General features: G+C 40.7%; 1 protein-coding gene across 2 annotated transcripts; it reads right to left on the reverse strand.

Moving 5' to 3' along the window:
- Positions 1–6,112: 6,112 nt before the first annotated feature.
- On the reverse strand, positions 6,113–12,980 carry c1qtnf5 (C1q and TNF related 5). 2 transcript variants are annotated; one of them, XM_069668614.1, is made up of 5 exons: positions 12,782–12,980; positions 11,280–11,600; positions 10,752–10,918; positions 7,120–7,364; positions 6,113–7,037 (listed from the first exon to the last, which is right to left on the reverse strand). In XM_069668614.1, exons 4-5 carry the CDS (start codon positions 7,349–7,351, stop codon positions 6,517–6,519), a joined length of 753 nt encoding a protein of 250 aa, XP_069524715.1. In that variant the 5' UTR covers positions 7,352–7,364; positions 10,752–10,918; positions 11,280–11,600; positions 12,782–12,980; the 3' UTR covers positions 6,113–6,516. The 2 variants fall into 2 exon arrangements, with proteins under 2 accessions (XP_069524715.1, XP_069524716.1); XM_069668615.1 differs by lacking the exon at positions 12,782–12,980 and having other exon boundaries at positions 10,752–10,861; positions 11,280–11,689.
- Positions 12,981–14,442: the final 1,462 nt, after the last annotated feature.

Here is a 14,442-nt window from a genome sequence, read left to right on the forward strand (position 1 = left end):
GCTTTCCCTCCTGTTGGATGTAAAAATGTCCGCTGTGAAATAAGCCCATAACAGGTTTTCCATTTAGCTGCTTCAGTCTTAAGGTCCAGGTATAGTGCATGTGCGCTCAGTGTCACTCTCCCATGTCTCACTGGGACACTTGAACAGAACAGAGGGGTCGGTATTGTTTGAAGTTACACCTGTGCTTTTCCTTCTATGACAGATACAGTCAGTCAGTACAGATGTACTGCAGACTACAGAACCAGTTTTCCATCATAAATTCCTCCAACATAGTTGAACTAAAATCTCTGTATCTTTTACCAAATTTGGTTTTAATGATTTCAACATCTGTTCGTGACGTTCACAGAGCCTGCACTTCCCCCCCCGGGGCTCATACTGTATATGTAGAGAGTGATGCAGATTTTTACAACTGGAATACAGTAGGAAGTGCGTCCCCGGGGGTTTGAAGCATGAGATCACAGAATCCTTTTTTGGGGTCTTAAATTAGAGATAATGCAACAGTTGAGTCGGGAGACAGCTCAGCGTTCACGTCTAACATCTGTAAATATAGAGGGATTATTTGGGGGCTGCAGAAAGGCTGCAGGGTCAGAGGAGTGGGCCCCTAATGGTCATATGGGACCAATTCACCAGAGCCTTGTGGTTTTCAGCTTCATTCCTGTTCCCAATGTCCAGCTAAAAATAACTCATCACTGTATATGTGTTTCAATATAAGAATGCACTCAATGACATTAATGTATAATTTATTTTAATGTAAGTAATGGTTGGATTTAAAAACATGATATTGTACCTGTGACTCAGCAGGAGACAGGACATCTTATCTTTATAACTGAGAGGCGTTCACAGGTTTCTATTTGATGACAAAAAACAATCTGTTTTGTCCCCTGACCCGTGAGCCCTGCCTCAGCACTGTTTACATGTTAGTTGTAAATGAGGCTGGTGTTAACAGAGGAGAGGAACTCTAATGTCAGGGGAAGAGCAGGGAGGAGTAAACCAAGGAGAGCTTTATACTCGGGGGATTCGACCTCTTCCTTCTGACCCCCGTGGTCCTGGCCGGGGAGCAGTGTGGGAAAATGTCAGACTCTGGCGCACTCTCCTCGGCTTCACTCAGCCTCTACTTTTTCTGTTTATGATTGCTGTCTGCGCCTCTCTCTCTCTGACTTGTGTTTCTCCATCATCTATAAATGTAGTGCTTTAATCTTAGTGTCTCAATGAGTGGGAAAACCTCTTGAAAAGCTACATACAGTACTGATCTGGAGTTGACCCTGACCTTTGACCTCCCTATGCGGGCTCCTGAACAATAAGAGAATTTCCCTGCATAGTTGAGCCATGGGAGGGTAATGTTTGTGTTCCTGATAGTGGGCAGCGTTACAGGACATGGTATGATCCTCCCATGATGCAAAGACAGATACAACAAAGACGAAAAATCTGGGGAATAAAAAAAGAAAGAGAAACACTGTCCATCAATTAAAATGTCAGCAGTTTGACAGGAATGAGATGAAGACGAAGAAGAGGAGAGAGGCAGCTCATTAGCCCTGGCCTCCACCCAGACCTGACTCCACTGTGATGAAGAGGTTTGTTCTAATTAATCCAGATAATCCTGATAACCTTGAGTAAATGCAATGTGTGATGAATGAGCCCGCAGGGATTAAAGAGGGGGACTCCTGAAGAGGAAGCTGGATGATAGCCATCAGGTCAGAGGGCTCATTAGGAGTCCCCTCATGGGACTTGAACTTTCACCTTCAGAATGAAACCTTCCACTGTTCAACACAGAAACAAAAAGAATACTGAAAAAAACATTCAAATAGAAGTTCAGTCAGACAACTGGTGGAGGGGCCGAAAGTAAGAGCGCAGTACTGGTGCAGGGCAGCGGGAGAGACCAGAAATCTCGCAGCTTAAATAGACCGCCAATTGGGAGGGAGTGTTGTCAGGTGACTGTGGAAGTGATGCATATCAATTGTTAAATCAGTGCAGCTCGAGTTGTCTGCCTGAACTAGCTCGCAGGCGTCGCCCCATTAATGTTATTGAATTAAATACAGTTCCATGTTACTATTCAACCCCATGGGTCCCTTATTGTCTTATAACACTTATTTAATGTATTTTTTACCCTCGTCAACAGACTAAGAACTTTTAATGTCAAATTAAAAACAGCAATACATGGGACCTTAATGAATATAAATGTAACACACATAATTAGCATATATATGCATCCCTTTAATGGAACAAACTTTAAGTATACCTTGGTTTTAAGAGGCCACATAATTAATTAAATGGAGATCAAGTGCTTACATTAAGGGGTTTAAGATTGCGGAAGTGTAAATAAACCTGTATCTGGATCTTTTTATGAGCTAGGGGCAAAATACACTCTGGGAAATGAATACATTTTTCACTTAAAGACAATGAAAACGTAATGACAAGCGAAGCCTTTTGATAGCTGCTTATAGAAAGAGGTGCTTAATTATACTTTGCAGTGCATAGAAAGGTCATCTGTTGCATCCTGACTGTAACCATTTCAATATGAGCACACCCTGACTATCGACCTGTACTTTTCAATATTCTGCCTCATAAGGGTTACAGAGTTTGAGTTTGATGTATTACAGTGAATTTCTTCCTCATGATGCTGCAACAGCAGTCCACAGTTCAACATGTTTCATCCCATATTCATTCAAAAAATAATTTCATGTAAAATTCTTGTACAGAAAGAAACTCGGAAAGGGCCCAATTTTAGTAAAGTTTATTTGGGATTAATACATTTTTAGTAGAACCTTAGGAATATGTAAAACTAGTCTATGGGAAGAGCTATAAAGGGACCAATTAATCAGCACGTATAAAATAGTCCTCAACATTAAGTATAAGTTATAGTCGTAGCAGTTATCAGTAGAGAGCTAAACTGCTTTTTCATATTACAAGCTGATCTGCAGACAGTCCAAAACTCCATTTAGGATCGACAGATTTGAAGTGTCTGAGTGATGTATCAGCTGTCATGTTTTTTTAATGAACAGAAGAGCACGAGGTGGATCAGTGAGGCCTACGTATTGATCTGTCTTTAAAATGTCTGAGGTGCTTCACAAAAAAGGCTTTATTCTACAATTCATAAGTCCTTTGGTTTAGCATTTGATTTTACTTAAACATTATTGACTTTGTCCAAATAAGTTTCAATATTGTGACGGTTAAGACCTTTATTAATCAGTAATTATAAAAATGCCAAAATGTCTTCAGTAGTGTGTTAGTAAATCTGTGTTAAAGAGCCGGTGACATGTTTCAGATGATATTTGGTTTTGAAAGAAATCTCCTCACGTCTTTCTCTCGGCTGTAAATGTGTTCTTGCATTGAGGAAGGATAGGATGAACACATTTTGAAGTCCATTCTAACATAATAAAAAATAGCTGCTGCAAAAGATGAAAAGAAAAAAATCTAATGTGCTTTATATTCCTGTGGAGTCACTGTTGACACGTCTTAAGGAGCTAAGGACTGTTAATTTGTTTTGCAATCAATACTGCCTTGACTACCAAAGTGATACTCGACCCTCTCCGACGCTCCTGCTCAAGGAGAGACAGCGTTTTAGTGGGTAAACAGTGATACAACACTGCCCCCTGCTGGAGTAATAGGTACCACCGACAGCTGAACCATTTGTGATGAAGGCACGGCCATAGCACCCGTTGTTCAGGTGCACTGTTTGTTACACAATTTCTTTAAGGCTTTAAGACATTGTCTGGCATTTTGGGATATACTATAACATTTTCTTGCTACATGAGAGGACCTAGTACTACTTAACCAGCCATCCTCGTTCAAATGGTCAAAAGTGCCTACAATCTTAAAGACAACATAAAGCCCACCAATTACACATGATATCTGGGTTGTTTAGTTTCTATAAAAGAGTGAAATTACAAATTTATCAGGGCTATGATCTAACAAATGGCATCCAGCGGGACTATTTGTTAACTGGAGGTGAAATCATAAATCCCTGTAGTGAGGCCTTTATCTGGGCTACTATGACTCTGACTGAGCAGTATCTGATGCCTTGTTGGGTGGGTTCAGGCATAAGGAGCAGGATTGGTTATCGTCATGGTAACAATCAGTAAGACAAAGTTATAATGTAAGCTAGGTTAATTGGTAAAGAACAAAGAGTTTTAGGTCATTTTGAACTCTGTATTTTCTTTAATCCTTGCCATTGCAGTGCCTCCTGAACTGTGTCCATACACACTCTTGCCCATCATATCATCTAACTATCTAAACTACATATCTGCTTTGACAGTTAATCCAGATGTAACTTTTGTCCTCATTTTACCCAAACAGACACCCGTCCACCAATCAGAGCTCTGTATGTCTGGGTGATGTCACCGTCTCCTCGGCCATCAGCTCCAGGCAGCTAGAGAGCGACTTACAGGCCGTGAACTAATGGAAATAAGTTATTGATGCCAGGGGCACATTGATCAACTCCCTGCTTCTCTCATTCTGCCCTAAAGGGAAAAGTTACGAGGAGTTATTTAAAGCTTAATTATGTGTGGGCAGTCTCAGGGAGTGAAGGGAAAATAAGATTTCCTCATGTGTGAGGTAGTGCATCTGACAGGCGCAGAAAGGCATCCTCGGATTCTGGTCTTGTCTGTGTTTACTCGCCTAAATAAACAGCAATGACTCAGGGAAATGTCAAGAGACAATAAGAGAGACTCGGGAGAATAATACATGTTGTTATTGTTTTAAGCTTAGAGACGGGAAGAGGGAGGTGACTGGCATTAAAGAGCTCCCAGTGAAATGTCGCTGCATAGTCTGTCAGGGCACTGACAGCGTTTGGTGAAATCATTAGGCCAGAGGTAAACAGAATAAATCCAGTGGAACATGAATATTTTCCAGCTATTTCATTTTATTATTTACTTTGGTGGTGCTCTGCCTTTGGGGATGAAAACCAGAGCTGGGTGTTGAATTTTATTCATATTTATGTGATGTGATTTATCAGGCAGTGATGGAAAGTAATTGGGTACATTTACTGTCCTTTGGCCGTTCTTTTGCTTTACTTGAGTATTTTATTTATAACCTACTTGAGACATGAACTCTACTGCTCTTTAGAGGGAAATATTGCAGTTTACAACACAACATTAACTTTCAATTTGCTACAGCTGCTTTTTACTTTTCGGATAAGTATTCTAGATTAAAAAAACATAAAGATTAGACCAGATGTTTTTGGTCTAATCTTGTTGGGGCCCCTTGTAATGTTTCAGGTTACAAGCAGACATGCATCCAAACATTTTATCTACTCTGAGATAACAATGCTGCACCACCGTTACACCAGATGATCATAACTCGTATCCGCAGAGTTGCCAAAGCACAAAACAAACATAGAAACAGGCTTAACTTACCTCATTAGTGTGGGCAATGGCAGCATGGCATGTCCTGGTCTGTCAAATCACAGTGACCAGCCGGTTTTCTTTTCTAGATCACCAGGAAATTATCCCGTTGTCATGAGAAAACAAGCTTTGTTATCTCGAGATAATGAAATAAACAAGTCGAGATCTCCAGGCAACTGAAATTAACTCAAAGGAAATCAGCTCAATGTACAATTATGTAGATTAATGAAAAGCAGGACAAAATAAGAGTAAATCTGTATATAAAGATGTTAATTCTAGCTCCAACTTGACCAGCTACTAAGGTAAAATGTAAGTTAGACATTGATGCATTAGTATTTATGAATTACTAATGTGATGTATATATATATATATACATATATAATAATATATTCATCAAGGGCCTTTTTTAGCAGAATGACCACTTTTTTTTTAGATACTTTAAGTACAGTTAGATACTTTACATGTAGGACCTTTACATGTAGTGTACTGTACTGTAGTATCCAAGCAGGTCTCTCTTGAGAATGAGACCCTGTGTCTCAAGGAGATTACCTGTTTACATAAAGGCTAAAAAAAATAAAAAATAAAAATATTTCTATTATTTGTAATTGTTTCTTTTGTAAAGGATCTCAATACTTCTTCCACCGCTGCAAACAGGTACAATAAATGTCTTTATAACCAAACACTGATAAAGTCACACACATGTGATGTTAGGAGATCAAAGTGTAGACTTGACTAATGGCTTAAAAAATAAGTCAGTCATGTGTGTTTGTAAAACTAAATTTATTTATTATTTTATCGTGTTCGCTGTGCAGAAATTGACGGGAAACAAAGTGCAACAAAAGCATAAAAGCTGTTTGAAGTCGTGGCCTCGGGTTGGCTGGAGGCTGTTGTCAAAACACATGTTTGAAGAATAAGGTGTCACTGCGGTTTAAAGGCTGCAAATGAAGAAACATTACTGCCCATGTGTGAGCCTTACACCTCAACAGTACAGCATGTGCCATTCAAAGTAACATTGTGTGGTGTGGTTTCTACTTATTACCCAAATACAGATGTACACTGTCACATCTCATTCACTTGTCTCTATCCAGAACTTCTTAGTCATAAAAAAGGCAAATAAAAAAGGTGGTGGTTCATTCCCCAAAGTTGAGAGTGACTCGGTTTTGTTCATAAGCGAATGTCATGCAAACACAGCAGAGTTTTTCCAGTCTGAGTAAACCAGGAAGCCGGTGAAGGTGCTGTCTGTCTTAGTGCTGGAGTAAAACCCATTGTACTCCGACAGGGCCATGTGGACCCACACCTGGTCACCAGGGACGAGGTGAAGCAGGGAGCCGCCCGACAGAGACGCTGGTTTGGGCCAGTTACCGTAGAACTGGAAATGAGACGCCACGGCATGTCCGTTCTTCATCAGGTCAAACTGCAGGCTCGCTCGGTAGACGGTGGCGTGGACGGCAAAGTAGTAAACTCCGGGGACTTTGCAGGTAAAGCGTCCCGTCTCTGGGTTGTAGTCGGCCTGATCGTTTAGAGTGATCTTGTCAAAGCAGACCACGTCGGCGACAGTGAGGGGTAAAGTGCGGCCCTCGGATAGTTTGGCACTGAAGGCAGATTTAGGGGCTACAGCACACTCTCCTGCTGGCCCCCTCTCCCCTTTTAGTCCTGGGTCTCCATTGTCCCCTGTCAGGCCTCGCACTCCTGTCTCACCTGGAAAGGAAAAGGAGGACAGACATTAGAATCCATGTGCAGACAGTTACTCACACACACACAAATGAAATAATCCGAGTACCTGATTCCCCTCTGTCCCCCTTCTCTCCCTTCTCCCCCGGAGCAGCATCTCTCCCGTCCCTCCCGTCTCTCCCAGGCTGACCAGGACTTCCATGACCTCCAGGAGATCCAGGGATACCAGGCTGACCCGTGCACAGACTGGGAGGGATCTTGTTGTCTTCCACCTGGCTGGAAAGATGGACTTGGAGGACGAGGAGGGAGTGCAACAATGGCACCAGCCTGAGTGAGGTCATGGCAGTGTAACGGCTGAGAGATGAAGAGAAAACACATAAAAAATGTTTAAACTTGCAAAGATAGAGAAAAGTGTGTGTGGAAAAAATGACTGTTTACATGCAAATCTGTGTGGGAGTAATACCAAGGTTTAAACTGGACTAGAAACAATGGAATAATAGTGATGTGGTTAAACAAAAGTGCACCACAATCGCCACTATAAACATAATTTCAAATCAAACACTATCATATAACAGAAGACGGGAGAGCACATATCAATTTTGAAAATACAGTGTAAGCAAACACAGTGATGAGTGTTTCACAAAAGGACCGACAGTGTATTTGTGTGCAACATGCTGCAGCACAATGTTAGAAAAGTCTCAGTTTATATGTAGCTAACAGAAATGTAGGGACTATTTGTCCTCTAAAGGAGTCCTATTAAAATTCAAGACTGTTATTGGCTGAAAGGGCCAACAAATATTCTATGCAAGGTAAAAATCTGCGGGATTATGACCATTAGAAACGTCGGAGTAATGAGTCAAGCACACTAACGTTTAGCCCCAAAACTACCCGTAAAAATTGGTTGATTAAAAAAACATAATTTAGCATATATATGTAAATTATTATTATTAATAATTATAATGTATCATAATATGTAAAACCAAATATGTTACTCTCTACTTTAAACATATTTAAAGAAATAAGCTAAAAGATTTTCATTTAAATAAACGTCTGTTAAGTCACTATCTATCGCCGAATGAGGTAACACAATGGTGATTGAGCCAATAGCCCACTAATGAAAGGCTTTGCATTTGCAGTATTACGGACTGGGTGTCTGGTGTTACTTTCACGGAAAAAATCACAAGCGGCGCCCAGTTAGTGACTCGTTTTCCATCACCCAGCAGTGGTTGGTCTGCCAACAGGGGAGGCAGAGCTAAGCGGCTGCTTTTCCGGTCTCTGCAAGGGCTGCGAGTAAACAGTAATCTGCTATGGCTGAACAAACAAAGACAAGATCAATGACTACAGATACAACTTGTGAAAATCCAAAGAAAAAGAAACAAATTCGACTCTCAGATGAAGGCAAACAGTCTAAAAAGAAAAAGCAACCGTCAGCGAGGAAAATCAAGAGTTACAACCGTGACAAAGGGAGCCAACTGTGGAGGTCAAACATGCATCACTGTCTGGATATCTGGGAAGTGTGCTCCTGCAATTACCGTTTATTCCCAAAAACAGAGACATGCTTAGGAAAAATATAAATTGTAGAATCACTCCTCACTTGGTTTAAGACAAAGTTAAACTGAAAAAACTGTACTACATTACTGAGTTGACATTATTCATTCCTCAGTCGGTCCTGCCAAAACTGTAAGGAAATAAGCGGAAATTAAGAACAGATGACATTTTTAAAGTGTACTTCCATACTAAGGTAGATATGAGTTTATACAGTCTAATAGATTTAGAAAAATACGAAGACGAAGATTTTAACTCAGATTTGACTGTAAAGGCGGCCACAAGGAGCTTGTGTTTATGAACACTGGGGTAGTTTTTGGTTCAAACTGATGATTCAGCTTCCTCAAATAATGAGTTGAGAGTCATGAATCCAAAAACAACATGCTCTGTTTCAGGGAAGGCACGTGATGGGAAGTGATGGAGAAAAAAAATGACCACAAATCAGTTTGGTTGCTGTGACAACCAAGGGCACAAACAGAAAAAAAAACATAAGCAAGTTTGATCCTTTAGTTCTGTCACATTAAACTGTTTGACGTGAATCATTGGTTTAGTTTCACTGAATGCGACGATCAGAAATGTGTTTCAGTGACACCTTGCCATTACAAAATCTTTGCTTATTCAAATCAGGAGGCAGGAAATAATACAGATTCCTGACCTGATGATGAATCATATCCTCAAAGCAAAACATGGCACTCTTGGTTTCTAAACAGGTGTCTTTAATAAAAGTTTGATGACATGTTGAATACCAGACTGCCTGCTCAGAAACTACTCATAATCACAGCTAATGTTACACAACACCATCCTCACTTCTGTCTCTTCTTCTGTTTCCTGTTTGTGTGTGACCCTTGATCCTCTGCTGATCCTGCTCAGACAGTACGACGATATAGAATGGTACATTTCTGCATGGGTAAGTATGTTTGTATTCCAGCTCCCTTTCTTAATGTTTTCTCTTCACCAGTTTGTCTCCACTGCCTCGGCATCAGAGGGCAGTAAACTGCACTGATGAGCTAAGCAGGAGGACTCACAGCTGTTTAACAATAGCAGCTTCAAGGTGACTCCCAGTTTATTGTTTGTTAGTGAGAACCTACAGTTTGTGTTGTAACTGTGACGAGAAAAGGAAAGTTAAGTCTGTCACCTATTAATTCTCCTAATTATAAGTGAGAGTTTATATCCACAAAGAAGAGAGGGACGGGGGGTGGGGGACTAGAAGAAAGAGAAAGAGCAAAACAGTGAGGAAAATAAGGAGGGAGACAGAAATGCATGTCAGCGTTCCTGGCAGAAGAGGAGAGCAGACGAGAGGAGGAACACTGAAAGTCTGAACAGTTGTCTGCCACCACTCCTCAGTAGCTCCCTGAGGATCACAAACATGAATGTTTTCAATAGCCATGTAATTCACTGTTGAGACTAACATGTAGAGTGCAGTGTTTACTATATACAGCTGCACATTCTTATGGCTTGTGTCAGTTTTTCCTCTTTTAATGCCGTTTCATAATCTGCTCTTTGGTCAGACAGTCAGGACATTCCTTTATTTCCTTTTTGTAGATTACTGTAATATATCTCGTGAGGTGAATGAACTCCAGAGACAACTGGAGCCAGTCACTGAGTGTGAGTTGAAATTTAAATTACTCCAGTAATTTGGCTTTAATGTCTGGACTGTGCAGCACCTGGATGATTGAGGTTTAAAGATCTTATTTCTCTGTGAGACAGAAATCAACAAGCCACCGCAGACGGTTACAAAACGTTTGGCATTTTGCCCTTAGACCAGCTGGAGTGCACAAATAATAACGACATCTACTGTAACTCAGTATCAGGCTGTTAAAGGCAAATGTGGCCATGTGTTTAACGCCAAATTACGCCCTGACCTGGTGGTGGAAAATTCTGTAACTGAATGCTATTACTCAACAACAGCCCTTCTATCTTCTGCTATTTATACTTTTACACCACTACATTTCAGAGATAATAATTGCACTTTTTACTTCCTTCATCTGACTGCTATTGTTTCTATTTTCCTCTAAGATTAACATTTTCTACATAGATGACAAGACCAACAAAGACATTTTGGTGGTCTAAAGTCTCCAGTATTCTGTTAATAACACAAAATCTGTTGTGCATAACTCAGCCCTGCTCCATGCCATGCATCCCTAAATCAGAACACTGACAAGCAGCCTTCGTTCACAGTTCCAAAAAATATCTTACCTGATGATGATGTGTCAAGTCTTTGAGAGCCGCTGCTGTTTATGTCGGTAAGTTTCAAAGAGAATCCAGTGATGCTGTTCGTCTTAGCAAGAGAGTCCGTCTGGGAACGACTGAGAGGAAATGGTAATGAAATCCAATTAGAAACTGGGGTGGGTGGGAGAGGAGGACTGAAGGGTGGAGGAGAGAGAACAGGGAGGGTACAAAGGAAAGTATTTGATGTTTATCCAGAACAAATAACAGAGAAATGTCCGACTATGAAACAAAACTGCCACAAAATCAATATGGAAGGAGGTGTTCGGGTGGACAGGAGAAGTTAACTGGTGAATGATAAATGGAGGAATGTTTGGGAGATTGCATAACAGTGTTTGGGAAAATCTCCAATAAACAGCCAGAGAGAGTTCAGAGGGCTGTGGTCAGGAGAGAGCCAAATGTCACCACAAAGAACTGCAGCTGAAATGAGCTGTCCTCCCCTCTTTACTAAATGAATATATTGTTGCTTAAAAAGTCAGAAAAGAAAGCCAAACTCACCTTCACGCATTCTTTTCCTCACTGTGATTTTCATCATCTGCCTCCAAGCTCAGGCAATTTGCTCCCCCAGATAGCATCTTCCTCCTACTATCAGCCTTCCACTCGAGCAGTAATCCTCTTTTCCCTATAATCCTTCAGTTGCAGTGTTAAGTTGATAAAATGAGAGGTCTTAATATGTTTTTTGGCAAAGAAGCCACACAGCTACTTTGAATTCAGGCCAATGCAAACATGTTTTTCGCTGGTATCCTGCACACAGACCAGAACTGTGCCAAAAACTGGAGATGGTGGACGAGTGTGAGAGCATGGCCCCAACATTCTAATCTGCGTGGGCGAAGAGAAAACAGAAAATAAGCAAAGGGACGTCTTGAAGGAGAACTTTGTTTAGAATAATTCAGGGGTCAGCAATATAATTTAGCTGTAGGCTTTTGACTTTTCATGATGCGAGGACTATCATGCACAGTTGTTTACAGCCTGCTACAAGAATTACTTTGGTCTCTCTGGCTAGTTTCCCTGTTTATGAAAACTGTAAATGGGGAGAATCATAGTATAACACTCCCATGTAAAAAATATCAAGAATTAAAGTTATGAGTGATGATAAGTAAAGGTATATTCACTATGATGGACCAGTGTATTGGCAAGGTGTCACCTCCGCTAATTAGCATCACTAAACTTGACATCTTGGATATCCATCCCCTGGTCCAAATACAGACGTATCTGGCTCCCCATAAAAAGAAATGGCAACAAGAACATGCCGAATTTTTATGCTTTTAAACGATAGTCCACAAACCAGTAGTTGAAAGTAATGTTGGCTACGTCCATCTAGAAAGAAAGTATATAAATCGCCTTCAGAGCCACCTTCTAGCTAATCTAGCCATTTAATGAGGTAGACGATTAAAAAAAAAAAAGTTTAACTTCCTAGCTTCGGTTTTGTTAGCTAGCTAACCTTCTATTAGCTAGCTAATCTTACTGTTTAATTAGGTACACAACACAAGAGGGTGCGACTTCCTAGCTACGGTTTAGTTTAGTTGTTTAGTTTAGTTTGACTTCCTAGCTACAGTTATGTTAGCTAGCTAACCTTCTATAAGCTAGCTAACCTTCCCGTTTAATGAGGTAGTTGATACAAAAATGAAAGGCCGAACTCCCTACCTGATAGTTATAATAGCTAGCTAAACTTACGTTTAGTGAGTTACAAGATACAAAATAAAAGGTGTACCTTCCAGCTAATGGTCATGATAGCTAGATAAGCTTATATTACGAGCTTACCTAAATGTTTAATGAGTTACACAATACAATAGGAAACACCTAACTTCCTAGCTAACTGTTATATTGACTAGGTAACCTTGGGTTTAATTAGTTAGCCTACACAATACAAGGGGAAAGCATAACTTCCTAGATAACAGTTGTATTGGCTAGGAGGTAGTTGAATGCTAATAGGCTATATGCTGTTGTCTGATGATAGTTGATACGGTGAAATGATAACAATTTGTCAGATTTCCACTCACCCCTCCTCTGCTCCTCTCTGCCTCTTGTCCATTCCCACCTCATTAGCCAACTCTGCTCACCTGTGCACGCAGCTGCATTCCACCAGTAATCAAGCCGGTACTTAAGCCTCTCCTGCTCACTCACTCATTGCCGGATAGGTCTTCGCCTTCCAAGACTTTACAGCACTCATTCGGACTGATTCCCCGTTGCCGACCCTGTTCGCTTCTGACCTGCCAGCCTTGTCGTAATCCTGGAAATCACCTCAGTCTTCTGTCCCTGACCACGAGTTCTGCCTCAGCGTTACTGGTTCCTGTCTGCCTCTTCCCCTGGCTGCTTGGTTTTCCCCTGCTACGATGCTGCTGTGTGAGTTTCCCTGTTTGCTTACCTGTGGATGGCTTAGAGACTGTCACAGTGTTGCCACACTTGTCCCTGTGTGTGCCCCTGAATATTTACCTGATGGCTCCATGAGTCTCTGCCTGCTAAACTATAGAACTAAAACCTTTAAAAGTTAAAACTTAAGCTTACTGTAAGTCAGGCGACTAATATTTTCCTTGAGGGCTGCAGTTGTCTCACAATTTACAAACCACTGGGTTGGAAAACAGTTTGCTTTCACTACAGAATAAATCATCTCATTAAAAATAAACAAGATTTATGAGTTTTCTCACATATTCAGGCAAGTGTTATTACATTATTTATTGTGAAAATAGTCACACACTGTTATAAATGAAACATTCCTGCTGTGACATGTACGGTCACAGAGAACAAAGAGTGAAACTGCTCTGACTGAACACATGGCTCTGCTTAGTGTTTAAATGCTAAAACACAGTTTTATGGGAATGTGATGGGAAGGACCGTGAGCTGACTTTCCTTTGAATTTCAGTCATCGGGTTGTTCTGAGGACGGGTTTCTGCAGACTCCTGCAGAGGCACAGTGAGCTATAACTGAAGCGAGACGAGCAGCATGTTTTTAATTAGCGTCACCCGAATCAGCACATTCTGGGTCTACAGCGCTCATTTCCTGTAAGTATCCATAAACTGCTGAGAGGAGGATTACGGTTAATTTAGACCACTTGGCAAACTAACAATTTGAATTAACTTCTACTGTGAGGTGGTGGTGAAGTGGAAAAATTGTTCAGGGGCGTGTCGTTTTCAAACTTATTACAATATTGTGTCCCTAAAATCAGAATTCACAATGGAATTTACAGTAAAATGTCACTGGTACAAATCTTGTGAAACTTATTAAAGCTCCTGTGAGGGTTTTTTTTTGCCAATTATGAAACAGACTGAAATTAATTCTGATTACTCTATATGACCTACAAAAGCAAACCAGACCATCAGCGACAAGATAGATTATTTCTATATAGTTATTTTTAATGCCTGAAACCGCTGGCGGGGGGGGGGTAGGTGTCAGACGTGGGTGATACATATGCTGAGATATTTTGTTAAAAACCACCACTTAAGCATGTACAGGACAAAATCAGCAAAGATAAGAGTAACAGCTTTGTCCACAGGGGGCGCCAAAATCAAGACAAACCAAAAGTTTCTCACAGGAGCTTTAAGTAGCTGCTCTGCAGCTGCTGTTTAATCTAGAGTGAGCCAACTGAAACATCAAGAAAAGCTATTATGCCTTCTTAACTTCTAGTATGTTTCTTGGACTACAAGATGGTTTACTTATTCAGCAG

This window comes from Semicossyphus pulcher, unplaced genomic scaffold (assembly GCF_022749685.1).
Source record: "Semicossyphus pulcher isolate SPU_LCO1_2020_fin unplaced genomic scaffold, fSemPul1.0.p SCAF_19, whole genome shotgun sequence".
Classification (NCBI taxonomy): Eukaryota; Metazoa; Chordata; class Actinopteri; order Labriformes; family Labridae; genus Semicossyphus; species Semicossyphus pulcher.